Source organism: Eumetopias jubatus, unplaced genomic scaffold, assembly GCF_037043125.1.
Source record: "Eumetopias jubatus isolate StellerSeaLion01/CBP00866 unplaced genomic scaffold, mEumJub1_p1.0 scaffold_15, whole genome shotgun sequence".
Classification (NCBI taxonomy): domain Eukaryota; kingdom Metazoa; phylum Chordata; class Mammalia; order Carnivora; family Otariidae; genus Eumetopias; species Eumetopias jubatus.
The window spans coordinates 61,979,420-61,996,658 of NW_028274821.1; the positions used below are offsets into that span (position 1 = coordinate 61,979,420).

Genomic DNA, 17,239 nt, shown 5'->3' on the forward strand with positions numbered 1-17,239 from the left:
GGCTGGCTGGCCCAGAAGGGGTGTTCGGTTGCTGTGTGGGTACACAGAGGTGTGTGTGAGAGAGAGAGAGAGAGAGAGAGAGAGCTGGCTGCTTCGGGCTGGCTGGCCCAGAAGGGGTGTTCGGTTGCTGTGTGGGTACACAGAGGTGTGTGTGTGAGAGAGAGAGAGAGAGAGAGAGAGAGCTGGCTGTACAAGGGCCTCTTCTTTAAGCCTCCATTCATCCTGCCTGTAAAGCCAATCCACATGACCTGAAATGTCCCTTCCCTCCAGACTTCCTGTCTCTTCTCCACTGCCCTTTTTCCTTCCCTGCCCGGGGACTCTGTATCCCGGGAGCTGCACAGCAGTCACTGGGCATCAGAGAAGGGATCGGCCAGGCAGCCTGCAGGCTGAGAGACGCTGAAAGCCTGCACAGCTCTATGAGTGGAGAGAGAGAAAGGACATTCATTCCTCCTTTCCACAATATGGAGGTCCTGCTGTGTGCCAGGCCCTACTTCAGGTACTGGGAGACAGCAGTGAACAGCCCACGTTTCCTCTTCACGGAACTTCCACTCAGACGGGGACAGAGGAACAGCAAACCAGAAGCATAGTAAGTAAATCACAGTAAGTTGGAAGGTGGTGTGTGCAATGGGGGGAAATAGGGCTGTGTAAGGGACACGGGGAGTGAGGGCTTGGTATATTTGTAGCTGGTGGTGACCTTTAAATGTGGTGGTAATGCTGAAAACAGCCCTTCCCTACTCATAATGAAATTACAAACCCAGCTAACAAGAAAGATCCGCAGTGTTTTCCTTTGTGGAAGAGCAGTGTGAGCCTTTCACAGAAAGTCAGTATCAGACTCCCCTCCGTTCTTCTGAACCAAGACTGAGATGAATGATTCTTCTCAGATATACTTCCAGATGCCTATTTATAGGAATTCGTATTTATCTGACCTTGTTCACTATCATGCCTTGTTTCAAAGCATATACTTGAGTCTCTTTTCAGATGTATAGAATTAATTAGCCTTTTGAAGTTTCTTTACTTGTGAGTGTAGCGCCTTCCTCCCCTGTGGATCCCAAAGCAGTTTCTGCAGAGGCACTGATTTTTTTTTTTTTTTTTTAAGATTCATTTCAGAGATAGCATGAGTGGGAGGGGCAGAGGGAGAGAGAAAATCTCAAGCAGACACCGTGCTGAGTGCAGAGCCCGACACGGGGTTCAATCCCACGACCATGAGATGATGACCTGAGCCGAAATCAAGAGTCAGATGCTTAGCCAAGTGCGCCATCCAGGCACCCTGAGGCACTGATATTTGTAAGTTTCTGGGTGGAGTGGGGAGGGAATCCTGGGCTGTACTCATGTGTAAAAGAGAATGCGTCAAATTGATGTGCTAAGAATTGAAGTGTGATTGAAAACGATCACCTGTGTATGACAAGGGTGGGTAAACTCAGTGTGCCCATAGCCAGTAGGAGCTGGCTACCTTGTGCTGCACTTGGCTGACCTGAGGGTGGAAGGATTGATATCCCAGCATACCTTTAGTCCACTCTGGTTGGGAAGCTCAGGTATAGAGGACATCCTTGACCACCTGCCAGGTGGGAGATGCACAGACGGGTACCGTTGGAGAGTTCATGGCCTATTGGGTGCAGGCATCTCTACAAACTGTACCCTACATGTGTGAACTGCTGAGATGTTTTCTAAAGGTCATGGAGCCATGGATGGGAATCCTGGGACTAGGGATAGGAGAGGAGGCACGGCCAGGGAAGGCCCCATGGTGGCACTTGAGGCACAGGCTTGGGAAGTGCCAAAGTGTCCAAGGACATGCAGGTGATGGTTTGGCAGGGAGTGGCTCCATGGGGACAAAGGATTTTTAAGGTGGTCAGAAAGGAAGCAAGGGGGGCACCTGGGTGACATAGTTGGTTAAGCAGCTGACTCTTCATTTCGGTTCAGGTCATGATCTTGGGATTGTGAGATTGAACCCCCCGTCAGGCTTTGCGCTCAGTGTGGAGTCTACTTGAGATCCTCTCTCCCTTTCCCTCTGTCTACCCCCACCCCTGGGCTCGTGCTCTCTCTTTAACATAAGGAAGTCTTAAAAAAAAAGGAAGGAAGCAAGGGCCTAAAAGCCTGCGGAGTTTGGATTTTATTCTCTCTGTGGGAGGGAACCATGGAAGGCTTCTGGGGATATGCTGGACTCAGATCTGGCCCCCCACTCTCATGCTTACCCCTAACTTCACCTCACATGCAGCTTGGCTTCTTGGGCGGGCTGTCCCCTCCTCATAGTACAGACTCCTGCCCACCAGGACCAGGCTGTGCAGGCCCGCGTGTGCGTATCCTCTGCTAGGCTGACATCCCAATCTCCTGCTCCCTGACAAACTGGAATTGCAGAAACAGAAGAGATGCAATAGGCAAGGAAGGGTCCTGGAATCTCTTAAGAATCAGTAAGTGACCACAGATGGCTTCCATGTTGCTAAAGGATGATCACAAAGATGCCAAAAGCTACGTAGTATTTGTCTTGGATAGGAACAGCTAGAAGGTAGTGCCTGTTTGTACGTAGGCAAGCACTTAGTTATATTCATACGTAGTGAACTCCCCATCACTGGCACTTTTCAACCTGGGACCAACTGACTGCCACAGGAAAATTGTGGAGGGGACGTGAGGTGAGTGAGGTCCTGTCCAGGCCTAGGTGCCGTGTACTTGAAGCAACATGAACTCCCAATGAAGAACATGGTTACAAGGGATATATTCATATTTATTAAAACCACAGTTTATAAAATTAATGGTATTTAAAAAATATCTAAGCAGTTTGCTGTATTAAGAAATTTCTGTAAATATAAATCTGAAGGAGAATTAAGTAAGTGATTTTATAGTCATGGACCCCAAAGAAACTTTAGTCCTGTACTGAGAATATTGAAGGAGATTCCTGCTACTGCAGGATGTCTGCTGGGGATGCTGATGGGTCCTAGCATGGTACAGTACCGTATGGTTTTTATTTTTTATTTCTTTCTTTAAAGATTTTATTTATTTTTTGACAGAGAGACAGGGAAAACAAGCACAGGGAGTGGGAGAGGGAGAAGCAGGCTTCCCGCGGAGCAGGGAGCCTGATATGGGGCTCGATCCCAGCACCCCGGGATCATAACCTGAGCCAAAGGCAGATGCTTAACAACTGAGCCACCCAGTACTGTATGGTTTTTAAAGCAAGTTCATAACCAATGGCTCATTTGAGCCTGCCAGCACTAGTAGGCAGGGTCATTTACCCCCATTTTACAGATGACTGAGAAGTGAAATGACTAGCCTGAGGTCACATGACCGTGTACCGAAACTGCCGTTTTCCAGCTAGCACAGGTCTTGATACAGAGTAGGCATTGGATCAAAGCCGGTTTTTTTCCTGTATAGTTCAGCTGTCTCTGATATGTGAACTCCAAACTCAAGTTCCTCTTCTGGGTGCAGAACCTCATCTCAGCCCAAGGAAAGTTACCCAAAGGTAGACTCAGTAGGCCAAAGTGAAGCATCATAGGCAAAACAGGAGCGAGCAGGCACCAGCCAGAGACCAGCTGTGTTCGCCTGAACAGTACGGCCTGGTGGACGTGAGCACAACCCCAACTTCACCACTGGCTCTGTGACCTTGAGCAAGTTACTCATTCTGGATCTCAGTTTTGCCCTATGTAGAACTGGGGTAACTTTCTACCTCCTAGGGATGATGTCAGGAGCAAATGAGTTAATAGTTGTAAAGCATTAGAACAGTGCCTGACAAAATAGCAGGTGCTCTTATTACTTGGCCCCGACCGCCACGGGTCTGGAAATAAGTCTTTGTTTGCAGGGATAAACAGAGATGTAGGGTCAGGCACATCCATCTTCTTCTGTCGGGAACGCCCTGTCAGAATTCAGCTCTGGGTCATCGCCGGTAGAATTCCCCTTTTTTCAGGATTCCCGGAGCAGTGTGCTTAGACACTATGCTGTCTATCCAGCTAGAGTTTTAAGTGATTTGGTTACAACCAAAGGCACTCTTTAAGGTTCCTTCTGCCTTGATTTACACTTGTATTACATTGCCCTGTATGAAAGTGGCATTTTTAGGTCAGAAAACTTAGAAATTGGCATTTTTATGTGCTTCAAATTAATGAATGCCCTGAAACCATAAGTGGGTTTCAGCTTTGCATCTTCTTCCCCTACCACTGCCTTCTTGCCAACCACCTAAGAAGATAATTTAACACATTATGATTTCAAAGCCATCAAGGGAATTTGACAAATAATGATGCTAAATCTTCAGAACTGAGGCACAGACCCAGAAGAGGCCTTCCCCTTCTGCTAGAGGAGCTGGACTGTGAGGTCCTCCTGGTTTGGCCTTCTCTATTTGTCACTTCTTAATGGAAAATGGGGTTCTCTGGGCCATCCAGACCTTACTCTTAGCTCCTCCTCTCTTAGTTCCAAGACAGTTGGGAAAACTGCCTGTGGTTGCTAAGCAACAGTCGCCTGCTGGTTTCTTCCCAACATCCCTTGAGGAATGAATAAGCAGTAAAATCTCCCACATTGAAAGCTGGGCCTGAAGAGCTGGGACATGGGGCAAGTAAAACACTTGCCTTGGGGCTGGGGCGTGGCCCAACTTTAAGGAACTTTCTTTTAGGACCTTAGTCTCCCCAAATGTACAGTGAGGTTAGGCTGGGTGATTCAGGAGGACTTCTCAGCTCAGCTCTTCTTTGATTCAATGATAGCTGGCTGCTGGTCATTGTCTGGGAGGGAAAGGGACATCCTGACCTCTGCAGGGTGGGGAGGGTATAGGACATAGCTGCCCTTGGAAAGCTTCCAACCTAGTTGGAAAGCAAGGTCCTAGACGTGTGGCTCTCCTAGTAAGAGGTTCTTGTGGCTTGGGAAGACTTCCTGGGGCAGTTAGGCCAGGGGAAGGCTGAGACAGGCACGGGCAAAGGTGCTGAAAGCTCTCATTGGAGGGTGTCTGAAAAGAGCAGAAGCTAGATGAGCATAAGGAGTTTGGGGGCAGACTAGAAAAGCCTTGAATGCTAAGGTAAAGTGCCAGCTTTTTTCTCCCTGAGGTCCTTGGGAACCTCTTGGTAGTTCTAAGAGGTTAAATGAGGTTTTAGGCACAGCAATCTGGCCGTACAGTGGAGGATGAGAATGGGAGAGGGTTCAGGCCCCGAGGTGTTAAGATGCTCTTGTGGCTGCTTTGAAAAGCGACATGGACAAGCTGGAGCAGAGTGGAGAGGAGGAGGCAGGTCAAAGGGACCTTAGGGGGAAAGGGCTGGATGACTCTCATATTTATTGTGTGCCCACTAAGTGCCAGGCATTGCAGACTGCTCTAGGAGGGAGAGACCTGAGGCTGAGGATAACCTATTCTGACATGGTCAGGATGCTCAGGGTTCACTTGTGGGTAGCACCTGGACTAAAAGCAGTGTAGTGACACTGAGACCCGGTAGAGGACCTGTGTTTAGGGCATGTTTGAAACTAGCCAAAGAGAGGAGCCCTTTCAAAGCACCGGGCAGGACTAGTGGGGGAGATGGGGGTGCTTGGGAGCTGGCAGTAGCCCAGCCACATCGGGTCGGGTGAGACCAGAGCAGTGGAAGGCCTAGGGCGGTCACTCCGGTCTCGGCCCCTAGGGCAGCCGGGAGATGCTGATGGCCCCTTCCCAGAGCCGCAGGGCCGGGTAGAGCGGCTCCTGGAAAGCGGCCCGGAAGGTGTGCAGGTGGTTCATGCCGCCCGACACGTTGTAGAAGGAGAGGACGCCGGCCTCATAATCCAAGAAGACCCCGAGACGGTCGGGGTCGTCACGGGGCCGCAGGCGGCTGCGCTGGCCGTCGTGGAAGGCCCAGTACTCCAGGTCGTAGCGCTTGAGGCACCAGGACTGACGGTTGCAGCCGAGGCGGGCGGCGGCTGAGGCCCCGCAGCGCCGCAGGGACGCGTAGGCGGCGCCCACCCACCAGCCGACGCCTGCCTCCTGCACGTCCACTTCCCAGTAGTGGCGGCCGGCGGCGTAGCAGTCGCGACCCAGCACCTGCCACAGCTTGTCAAAGCGCAGCGCGGGTGTGGGTCCCAGGCGGCCCATGAGGCCGCAGCGCACAGTCAGGCGGTCCGCAGAGAGGCGCAGGCGCGCGTGCATCGTGTCTGGCTCCAGGGTGGGTGTGCGTGCATCTACGGGGGGGGGGGGGGGGCACACCTGGTGGGCGGGGCCAGCGGGGCGCCCCGGAACCGGTCGGGGCTCCTGTCCCCGCCCAGCCCGCCCCCCGACCACGTCCCCACAACTTCACCGTAGGAAGCAGACACCCGGAGTCGCCAGTGGATAAACGAAACGCCACCCTTTAACCCTGATTACCTCCGAGGAGGTGGCAGTGGGACATGGGAAGGAGTGAAAATTTCCCTGAATTTTGTGCCATGGAATTTGTTGCCAATTTCTAAAAAAATTAATCCTGTCGCTATTAAGGCTTGGGTGTATACTCTTCCAGTTTTTATCTTGCCACTTTATAGTTTTTCTTATTGGTATCATGCCATACACGCTTTTGGGTAATCTGGTTTTTAAAATTTGTTGATGTATTTACGAACATTTTCCCCTATCAAATAATATTCTTTTATCAGAGCATTTTAATGGTGACCCTAAGATTTTTTTTTTTTTTTTTTTGAGAGAGAGAGAAAGAGAGCATGAGGGGGGTAGGGTCAGAGGGAGAAGCAGACTCCTTGCTGAGCAGGGAGTCCGATGTGGGACTCGACCCCAGGACTCCGGGATCATGACCCAAGCCGAAGGCAGTCGCTCAACCAACTGAGCCACCCAGGCACCCAACCCTAAGATTTTGATGTGTTGGGTGTATTATACTTTAACCTGTCTCTCCCCCTTCTCAATATTTAGGCTTTATTTTTTTTAAAAGATTGTATTCATCTATTTGTCAGAGCACAATCAGGGGAAGTGGCAGGCAGAGGGAGAAGCAGGCTCCCCGCTGAGCAGAGAAGCCCTAAGTGGGGCTTGACCCCAGGACCCTGGGATCATGACCTGAGCCAAGGGCAGACGCTTAACCAACTGAGCCACCCAGGCATCCAGTATTTATTTAGGCTTTAAAAAAGCTCTTGAAAACACAAATATAATTACCTCTTTATGCATCTGATTACTGCTTGAGGATACATTCCTGAAAGAGGAATTGCTGGATCAAGATGGATAATTTTGCTTTCAAGGCCTTTGGTAAATATTGCCAACTTGTATCCCAGAAATGTGGTGCTGACTTAACTCCCAATAATTGTTCTTACTGCATTAAACCACATCTGTAGGCACGAAAAGCAAAGTCTAGATGGTAGGGGATATGGATGTTCTGCTTTAGTCGATACTGTAGAATCGTTTGTGGAGTTTCCTGTAGCAAGGTTTTGCACATCTTTTGTTGAGATTTATTCCTGATTTTTTTAAAATGTCACTGAAAATAATGTTTTTAAAACTTCATTTTCTAATTGTTTATTGCCCCCCCTTTTCTCATCCTTACAGCTTTCATTTCTTTTTCTTACCTCAAGGCACTGTATAGGACATCCAGAAATGGGGTTATGGTAGGCATCCTTTTCTCCCACTTCTGGGTAAATACTCAACAGAAGTGCATGCATATGTGCATCAAAAAGACATGCATAGGAATGTTCATAGCAACATCATTCACTACAGGCCAAACCGGAAACAATCCAAAATGTCCTTCAATAGTATAACGTGTGCTATATTCATACAATGGGATACTATATACAGCAGTGAAAACAAACTACTTCTATGCACAATAATATGGATAAGTGTCCCAAATATTATGTTAAGTGACAGAAGCAAAACACAAAAAAGTACAATCTGAATGAGCTAGTCATGTAAAGGCCAAAGACAGGCAAAACTAATCTACAGTGTCAGAAATCAGGACAGCAGTTACCCTTGGGGGAGTAGTGAATAGGAGGCTGAATGAGGAAGGCTTCTGGGGAGCTGGAAATTTCCATTTCTTGGTCTGGAGGAGGTTATAGACTGTATTCACTTTAAAAAAATGGGGCGCCTGAGTGGCTCAGTTGGTTAAGCATCCAACTCTTGGTTTTGGCTCAGGCCATGATCTCAGGGTCATTGAGATCGATCCCTGCACTGGGCTCTATGCTTGGTGCAGAGTCTGCTGGAGATTCCCTCCCTCTTCCTCTCCCTTCCCCTCTGCTGCTCCCCCTCCCCGCCTCTGCTCTCACTCTCTTTCTAAAAAGATAAAATCTTTAAAAAAATGAGCAGCACCCCTTTGATTCTGTACTTTTATGTATTTTATATTTCCAGGTTTACTTTAAAAGGCACATGCCCAGTAATTCCACTTTGAAAAATTACTCCTATAAAATAATTTAAAAATGAGCTAAGGTATATCCATTCACTTATTCAGCAAATATGTACAAGAATGGACATTTATTGCAGCATTGTTTACAGAAATGGAAATGTAAAGCAGCCTAAATGCCCAGCATTATGAGACTGGTTAAATGTGGCCTATTCAATCAATGGATACCATGCATCCTTTAAAAATAATGATAATATTTAAATCTATTCAAATAAATTGTTCAAGGTATACTGTTAAATAAAAAATTTACAAAAGAATATGCAATCCCACTTTTAAAAATCTGTACACATATATGTTTTTAAAATGTCTGAAAGAATGTATGCCAAAATATTAATAGCCTTTTTCTTTGGGTTTTTTTTATATCTAATTTCTAATTTTCTGTAAGAAGCATCCATTACCTGTGTAATTTTTTAAGGGAACAAAGCTTTTCACAATATATCACTAAATAAAAACAGGTTACAAAACAGCATGTATAGTATGACACCATGTTTGTAAAAAATATATATATTAAATATATCCTTGTATGTATAGAGAAACCAAAGAAAGCTAACAGGGCAAACAATAATAGTAGTTATCTATGGGAAAGTGATTTTCTTTAAAAAATTTTTGTTTTTGTTTCCTAGTTTTTCTACAATGAACATGTATTATTTCTGTATTTAAGATTTTTTATTATTACTACTTTTAGGTAATAATCTCTACACCCAACATGAGGCTCAAACTCACGACCCTGAGATCAAGAGTCACATGCTCTACCAGCTGAGCCAGCCAGGTGCTCCTTATTTCTGTTATTTAAAAACTAGCAATAAAGGTTGAAAAAACCCAAGTTGGGTGTGTTAAGAAAAGGGGGTGACCTCCATTTCTGTGACCCGCCCCCCCTTACCCACGCACCCGGCCCTCTCCACCCTCCCTTTGCTCCCCGCTCCCTGGGGCTTACATTTTAAGAAGAGTGATCGCTCTGGTGAAGGGCTTGTTTTCAACAGGGAAGCTAGCTTGGTGCTCGTGGAGCCCGAGAGCTGGCAGTTCGTGTCTGTAAAAGATTGTGAGAAATGAGTGCCTGGCGCTCATGCAAGCACAGCAAGTTACAAAACATACTAAAAATATTACAAAACTGGAGATTCGCATCATCTCTCCCCGAGAGGTGCATGCAAATTTAAGCAGTAAATGCAAATTCAGGAATTCAAGACAGACAGGAATACTCTAGGACGATACTCGGGTCTAAGGAGAAGTGTACTTCGGAGGGTGGGAAGTGAATTCAGGCCAGTATGAGCGAGCCCTGAACCCAGGGACAGGACAGCAGGCTCAAGGAGGACCAGGAGAATCAACGATGTATTCAACAGTCAAGCATGGGGGGCCACCGCCTGGCAGACATACAGATTCCGGGGTAAAATGGAAAACGAGAAATTAGGTCATCCGAAAAGGTCATGTCAGGTCTCATTCCAGTGCAAGGGAGTTGAGGGGAAACCCAAGCCATGGTCCCTGTCTTCCACAGCTCCATCAGGTAAAGAAGGTGAGAAGTGAGCTCACCTGAGCTACCTGCCAAGGCACGGAGTGCGCCAGGTCACAGAGAAGAGAGAGGAATCAGGGCAGACATCATAGAGGAGGAAGCGCCTCAGCTAGCCCTTGAAGGACAGAGAAGATTTGGACATTCAGAGAAAGATGGAAGGCTTTCCCAGCAAGAGGGTATGAGCGGGAGCACAGGCATTAAGGGCAGGTGCTCATAGTGGCACCTAAACTGGGGAGCCACGGAAGGTGTCTGCATGAAGGCAGACACGAGCAGAACTTTCAAAGCTCCCTGTGGTGGCGAGTGGATGGGGCAGGGTGAGCGTGGAGGCAGAGGTCCTGCTTGGAGGCTCAGGCCCGAAGCGGGGCAGGATGGACGGCAGAGGGGCCGCGGGAGGAACTGCTGCAGTGGCAGACAAGCCAGGGCCCAAGTGTTTACTGGCAGCGGACTGGAGTCAAGCAGCAGCGGACTGCGGGGAAGATGCATGTCCCCTTCTCAGAGATGCCGTCTCCACAGCCCCATAAAAAATCCAGCTCCTCCTCCTGGTCACCCTGAATTCTCACCCTGCTGTATTTTTCTCCAGAGCACTTACTGTTGACATACTCTCTTACTGTCTTGCTCCCAGAACACGAAGCACCACAAAGGCAAGACCTTTGTTTTTGTGCCCTGCCGTGCCTAACAGAGAAGAGGGGCTCAGTAAGTGTTCTGGAGGAATCATAAGAGCGGAGATGAATGAAGGAAGAAAGGTATTTCTGAGCGCCTGCTTCGTGCTAGGCCCTGCAGGGACCTCGGAGCAGGGCTCAAAGTGGTTCTTACCCTTTGGGCATTTACGACAGGCAGGGGGAGGCTCTTGTCTCCAGCTCAGGGACAGCCCCAGGCCGGAGATGCAGCAGGGTGTGGAGGGGGGAGAAGCAGTGGCCAGCACAGCCGGCCCAGGGTGGTGCGGAAAGGCTTCTGGGGTGAGCACCGCTGGGTCTTGGTGGGACTTGGCCAGAGGGAGAGGAGGAGGGGAGTTGGCTATTCCAGCTGGGAGTCCAGAGCAGGCAAAGATAAGGTGCAGCAGAGTCCTGGGAGCAACTTAGGGGCAGAAGCAGAGCAGGATGGTTGCAAGAGGCAGGACAGGGTCTCAGAAGAGGAAGGAAGTGAAGTTTGAAGGGTGGGTAGGGCCTAGGCCCAGGAGTCCTCTACCACCCAGCCATGGGCCTTTGTGTGGAAGGGACAGGATTTAGGTCTTCGCAGTCGTCTCTGGGTTAAAGGGTCCTAGGGGAGTTAGGGACACAAGGTTGGTCCCGCAGCAACTTACTCTCCTTAAGGCGAACGTCCAGTGGCGTCTGTAACATGCTCTGCATGGCGTCCACGAGGCCCTTAAAGAAGCTCTTGACAGGCTCGAACGAGAGGGGCTCTGGGTAGCACAGGTCTCCCAGGCTCATCTGCTGCTGCATCTCCTGGTCCACGGCCCTGTACGCCTGCGAGGGTGTGCGGGGGGTCAGGGTGGCTCCGGGAGCGGCGGATGCTGTCCCAGGCTCCACCCGCTGCACCCTGGACCAAACCGGGGCCAGCAAGGGTGGCCCCCATCCCGCCCCCGCACCTGGGAGCAGCCCAGGCTGTGCTCCCGGAAACAGCTCTGGCGAGACTGCACTGTTGACTTCTCCCTCCCTCCCTTCCTTCCATGTTCCTGGCGCTCTAACTCAAGGCATGAAGGGCAGAGGAAGGAAGGAGGCTGGCTGACTGCACCTGCCCTTAAGTTGCTCACCACCTTGCATGGGGCCCTGAAGCTTTCCAGACACTGCCACAGGGCTCTGCCTGATGTACGGGGGGACGAAAGGAATGATGGGCCAGTTTTCCTGGGGAAAGAGCCCTCTGGGCATGTCCAAAGGAGAGAGCAGGAAACACGTTCCAGGAGGGAAGTCAAAGACCCTGGAAATTCAGCTGGAATGCCGACTGAGGGAACATGCCCGCCACCGTGAGGACCTGTCCTGTTTACTGCCTGGACCTCCCCCTTTAAATAGCCTTCCTGGGTTAAGTGTGGCTTTGCTAAGTAGAAGCTAGAAAACTCACTCTCCCAGCCTCCTTTGCACCGAGGTGCAGGCATGTGACCAGGCTCCTCCAATCTGAGGCCTGGGTGTGGGAGTGACGGTGAGGCAGTGACAGGGGCTCGTAGTTCTCGGGGGCAGCAGGGGGTTCTCAGTAAATGTTCGTAATAGAATAAGGAATGAACTTGAGCACACCTGTTTCTCACCTTTGCCAACTCAGGGAACAGCTCCCTAGCCACCCATATTTCAAGCCAGAAACTGGGCATCATCTTGGATCCCCCCTACTTCCACTCACCAATCCTGCTGCATCTCAAACCTGCCTGCCTCTCCTCATCCTGATGCCTGTCCGCTGGCCCTGGCCCCCGCAGTCCATCATCCTCTCTGTCACCAAAGTGACCTTCCAAAAGCATTACACCGACCAGGTTGTTCCCCAATTCAAAACGCTCCCCTGGCTCCCAAATCTTTACAGGACAGTCTAAACCCATGGCCAGGCATATATGGCCCTCCACTAACTAGCCCTGGTTTCCGGATCCAGCTGCATCTCCCAACAGAGATGTACCCTCCTCCCTTGTACCCCTGCCCTGCCTCCAGCCAGGCTAAACCCTAGCGGTTCTCCAGCCTGCCAGGCCCTCATGTGCACATGATTCCTTTCTGCCTGGGATGTCCTCTCTGCTCTGTCCCTCTGTATATCCCTGGTGAGCTCCTCATGCTCCCACACCCAGCTCCACGGTCACCTCCCCTTAGAAGTCTTTTCTGACCCACCCCAGCCATGCAGAACTGAACACTTTGTAGATATACTTCTGCTGGCTCACTTGGGCTGTGTTGTAAATAACTATTTCTGAGCATGTCCCCCCACCCTCAAGCTCTCAGTGTCAAACAGGAGCCTGGCACGAACAAGTTGCTCAGTATTATTTGAAGAATACATGAGTGAGCAAATAGGGAGGAATGATGGGGCACCTGGGTGGCTCAGTCATTAAGTGGCTGCCTTCGGCTCAGGTCATGATCCCAGGGTCCTGGGATTGAGCCCCGCATCCCTCTCTCGCTATCTCTCTCTCTCTGTCAAAATAAATAAAATCTTTTTTTTTTTAAAGATTTTATTTGTCAGAGAGAGAGAGAGAGAGCACAAGCAGGGGGAGTGGGAGAGAGAGAAGCAGGCTCTCCGCCGAGCAGGGAGCCCGATGCGGGGCTCGATCCCAGGACCCTGGGATCATGACCTGAGCCGAAGGCAGACGCTTAAACGACTAAGCCACCCAGGCGTACCCAAAATCTTAAAAAAAAAAAAAGGGGGAGGAATGATGAATGATGAACATCAGTAGCTCTGGCACCAAAGAATAAAGAAAAAAGATGATAAAGCCCTGAAACTGTATCTATGATACAAGAAAAACATTTTTCTCCGTGGAAGCATCCCTTTGTATTAGATATCCCTACCCAGTACCATTATTTTTAAAGAAACAAACAAATGTACCCCTCTGTGCACCTTGCTCCTCTCAAAGTATAATATCCAATGTGCCTAGGAAGGCACCTCACCTGGTATCGTTTGTTAGATGTATTCTTTTGTTAGCTAACAATGAGACACACAGGCTGAACTGACTAAGGCCACATACACACACAAGCCTAGAAATATTTGCCGCGGACTGGCTTAACTGGTTTGGTACTGCCTGATTTATTTGTCGGTCTTATTTTCCAGCCAAAGCCTAATCTGTGATTAGACTCAGTGACACCTTTATTTAGTTGTCCCACAAGCCTGTAAAGCATCTTACAAAGGTTATCTAACACAGCAAGATTTTCCTCTATAGCGAGAAAACTTAAGCCAAGAGAACACCAGGATAAGAAAGTAAGCGGGAAGCCAGAGTGAGAGGAGGAACAAAGTGTAAGCCGCCAAGTCCCTGCCAAGCCATTTGAAACCTATGTAGCTCTTAGGTTGCCAGAATCCAGGGCGAAGAAGGAAACGGGAGGGTTATGTGAGTAGGAAAGCCATCCCAGTGCACAGGGGGCCAGGCAGGAGGATCAGCACGAGAGGGGAGTTTCTCCTGTGGTTACTTGGGAACAGGAACACCACTCTCAACAACATGTGTTCACTAATATAGTAATGAATCACAGGGGCTATTTCCTAGATGCTCCCTCGGTATAAGGTGATAGCCTCCAACAGAGCCCAGTGGCCAAAGAGTACCATCCTTCTCTCCCCTTTGAGCAAAGTGTGAGTCACCTCTTGGAGCCTGCTCGGTAGCTGGAAGGACCCCTGCCTTTCCAGGAGGGGGTCTCAAGTAAGAGTGCCCAGGCAGAGGGCCGGGCAGCTGTGCCGGTGGCTCTGGAGTCAGGCCGACCTGGGTTCTGATCACAGCTCTGCTGCCTATTAGCTTTGTGACCTCGGACGAGTCACTTCACCCTCCCTGCGCCTCAACTGCTCATTCATAAAATGGCGTGAGAACATCCACTTTGCAGAGTTTTAGTAAATATGAGAGCATAAAGTGCTTGGAACATAGAGCCCCCCCCTCCCCCCGCCCAAAATGGTGGCTGTTAATTTTATGTCATTAGTCTTAAGATGTATATGCTCTTGCTAACAATGCCTATTTCCTTACCACTTGTGTGGGGGCAAGAAAGCCTGCATGCTGACAAGGCAATTCTCTGTGTATTCACTCAGTGCATAAACCCTGTGTTCAGTGCCACAGTAACTGAGATGAAATGCCGGGGGCGGGGGAGAGTGGAGAGCAGGGGTCCGCTGTGAGGACAGGAGCCCAGCATTACCTGCAGCAGCAGTATGGGATCGGGCTCCTGGCTGATACTCCAGACCCTGTTGGAGAGACTATGCATGCCATCTATTTGCTCTTTGCAAGATTCGATTTGCTCCCTGTACGCCTGGAGGGTTAGCTGTGTGTTTTTATCAATGAATTTCTTGGCCAGCATTTCCTCTTCATCAAGTAGTAGTCTGAGTTCAGTGAATTTTCCCGTCAGCCAGGTTTTACTTGACTCTGCATGAGCCTGAAAAGAAACCAGTTGCAGATGATATCACTGCCAACCAGGAAATCCGGAATAATCAACATGAAACAAATTATTACAACCTCTAAAAAGTGAGCTCAGCAAGGTGGCCGGGCAAGTGTAAGATCAGCTTGTAAAAACTCCAGCTTTCCCAAGTACCACCTATAACCAATTGGAAAATGCATGGAGAAATAAAGATAGTGGGAAAAAAATAGCAAGATACCAAAAAATAAACCTAACAAAAATTGTAATGAACTACATAAAGAAAAGCATAAAACTGCACTAAGAGACATTTAAAAAAAAAAAAAAACAAACCCAAACCTCTGAATGTGTAGAAGAAAAGACCATATTCCTGGCTAGAAAGATTCATTAGAGTCTACAAAGTCATTGAATCCCAGTCTTAACATATGGATTAAACAAATGGTAAATTATGATGGCAGAGAATAAGCACAAGAAAAGCCAAAAATTGCTTTAAAAAGATCAATGAAGGATGAGCTGCCTTATTAAATATGAAAACAAACCGTCAAGCTACAGGATTTAAAATCCTATGGCTTAGGCATAGACAACGATCAAGAGCACAAGAGTTCAGAAATGAACTGTGTGTGTGTGTGTGAGAGAGAAAGAGAGAGAGAATGGTGGCATTTCAAATTACTGGGAGGAAAGAGTGAACTATTCCATAAATGGTATTGGTACAGCATGCAATTAACCATGTATTTGAAAAAATATTTTGTTAGATCCTCATCTTATACCATATATAAAAATAAATGCAAACAGAACCCCACCTTGCCAAAGTAGTAGTCTTGCCAAAAAAATGAGACTCTGTATCTGATAACTCTAAATTTACCTTAGAGAGCCAATTTAGAGGATGTACAGAGAACAGAGGAACATGACAGCCATCAACTTGAGAAATACGCCAACCAAATGCATTTTAAAAACTTTATCTCACTTCTAATTCTAACAAAACATGACGTAACGCAGTTGGGAATGTGACCACTGGTTGGATACTGGATGATATAAGGCAACTGTTGTGAATTTTCACAGGTGTGATGATGATAACATGGTTGTGCATGTAAAAAAAAAAAAGCATCATCTTGTGGAAATAACACCTTAAACTTTTACAGATAAAATGGCATGTGTGGTATTTGCTTCTAAATAAATGGGTATGCTTGAGGTTTTCTACAACAAAAGGTAAACAAACAAAAAAATTCCACATAGATTAAAGCACTACACATTTAAAGCCATCTATCAGAATGAAATACAAAACAATTTTATTCTAAAAATTTGAGACCTTTGCAAGAGGAACCTAAAACTCAGCTAAAACGTAGCCATAGTGGGTTTGATCAGATAAAAGATGAAACTCTTCCTAAGAGGAAAGGTTCTGTAGACAACGGTTCCATGACAGGTAACAAACTACACAGGCTTATCATCCATTACGTACAGTAAAAAGAAGAAATCATTTGATTTAAAATGGACCAAATGCATGTAAGTGCCAATAGCTGGATGAAGGGGTACCCAGCCTCTCAAACAGTCAAGGAAGTAAGCGATATACCAGAAAATACCTTCTGGCCATCAGCCTGGAAGATAATAGCAGAGCCTCGAGTGATGTGTGGAGTAGGCACTTACCTACCCTGTGGGTGACAGTGTCTCTTGGCACTGTTTTTAGGGGACAATGTGATGATATAAAAATTTTAAACGCAGCCATCCTTCGATGTAGCAATTCCTCTTATAAGAATTGATCTCAGAGGAGGAGGAGCAAGATGGCAGAGGAGTAGGAGACCTGGATTTCGTCTGGTCCCAGGAATTCAGCTGGATACGGATCAAACCATTCTGAACACCTACAAACTCAACAGGAGATTGAAGAAAAGAAGCAACAACTCTCTGAACAGAGAAGCGACCACTTACTGGAAGGTAGGACGTGCGGAGAAGTGGCAATCCTTATATCCTTATATCAGGCCATATTCGGGAGGATAGACGGGGGGGGGGCGGGAGGGGGGAGGCCTCCATCAGCCACTTCTGGCAAGTGATAGAGCCGTGGAGCACAAAATCGGAACTTTTAGAAGTCGGCTCTGCTGAGGAAGTCGCTCCAGTGGCTAAGCGGGGGGTGGAACCCTCGCAGGACACTGTGGTCTCAGGACCCTTGGGGTCACAGAAAGACCGGGGGTGCCTGAGTGCGGCAGAGCTCCCGGGTATCGGAGCCGGGAAGCCGGCTGCAGAGCCAGAGCCGAGGCGTGGGCTCTTTGCTCGGGGTTGCCATAAACTGTGATCGGTGACACAGTCGGGCCACTGCTCCTCCAGCAGGGACCCAACAAGCGGCAGATCCGGGGAGACTCCCCTTCCTCCCCCGGGAGGAGCGGCGCGGGAGCGCACCGCAGGGATCTGCTGGGTTTGGGGACTCCACACGGAGTCAGGTGCCAGAGATAGAAACACCTGGTCACAGGCTGGGTGAGCATGGA

The 17,239-nt window shown here is 48.5% G+C and overlaps 1 protein-coding gene and 1 long non-coding RNA gene across 2 annotated transcripts in view; one reads left to right on the forward strand and one right to left on the reverse strand.

Annotated features, from left to right (window-relative positions):
- The first annotated feature begins 86 nt into the window (after positions 1-86).
- Positions 87-9,099, forward strand: LOC148162437 (uncharacterized). The gene is made up of 3 exons (XR_015766866.1): positions 87-586; positions 1,097-1,284; positions 8,962-9,099. It is a non-coding gene; the product is annotated as an uncharacterized LOC148162437 (long non-coding RNA).
- The window catches only part of TRIM14 (tripartite motif containing 14), a 33,503-nt gene continuing 18,959 nt past the window's right edge, over positions 2,696-17,239 (reverse strand). The window contains exons 3-6 of the mRNA XM_028108824.2: positions 14,556-14,789; positions 11,081-11,243; positions 9,211-9,303; positions 2,696-6,102 (exon numbers count right to left, since the gene is read on the reverse strand). Coding sequence (XP_027964625.2) covers positions 5,567-6,102; positions 9,211-9,303; positions 11,081-11,243; positions 14,556-14,789 — 1,026 coding nt within the window. The 3' untranslated portion in view covers positions 2,696-5,566. The remainder of the gene's footprint in view (positions 6,103-9,210; positions 9,304-11,080; positions 11,244-14,555; positions 14,790-17,239) is intronic.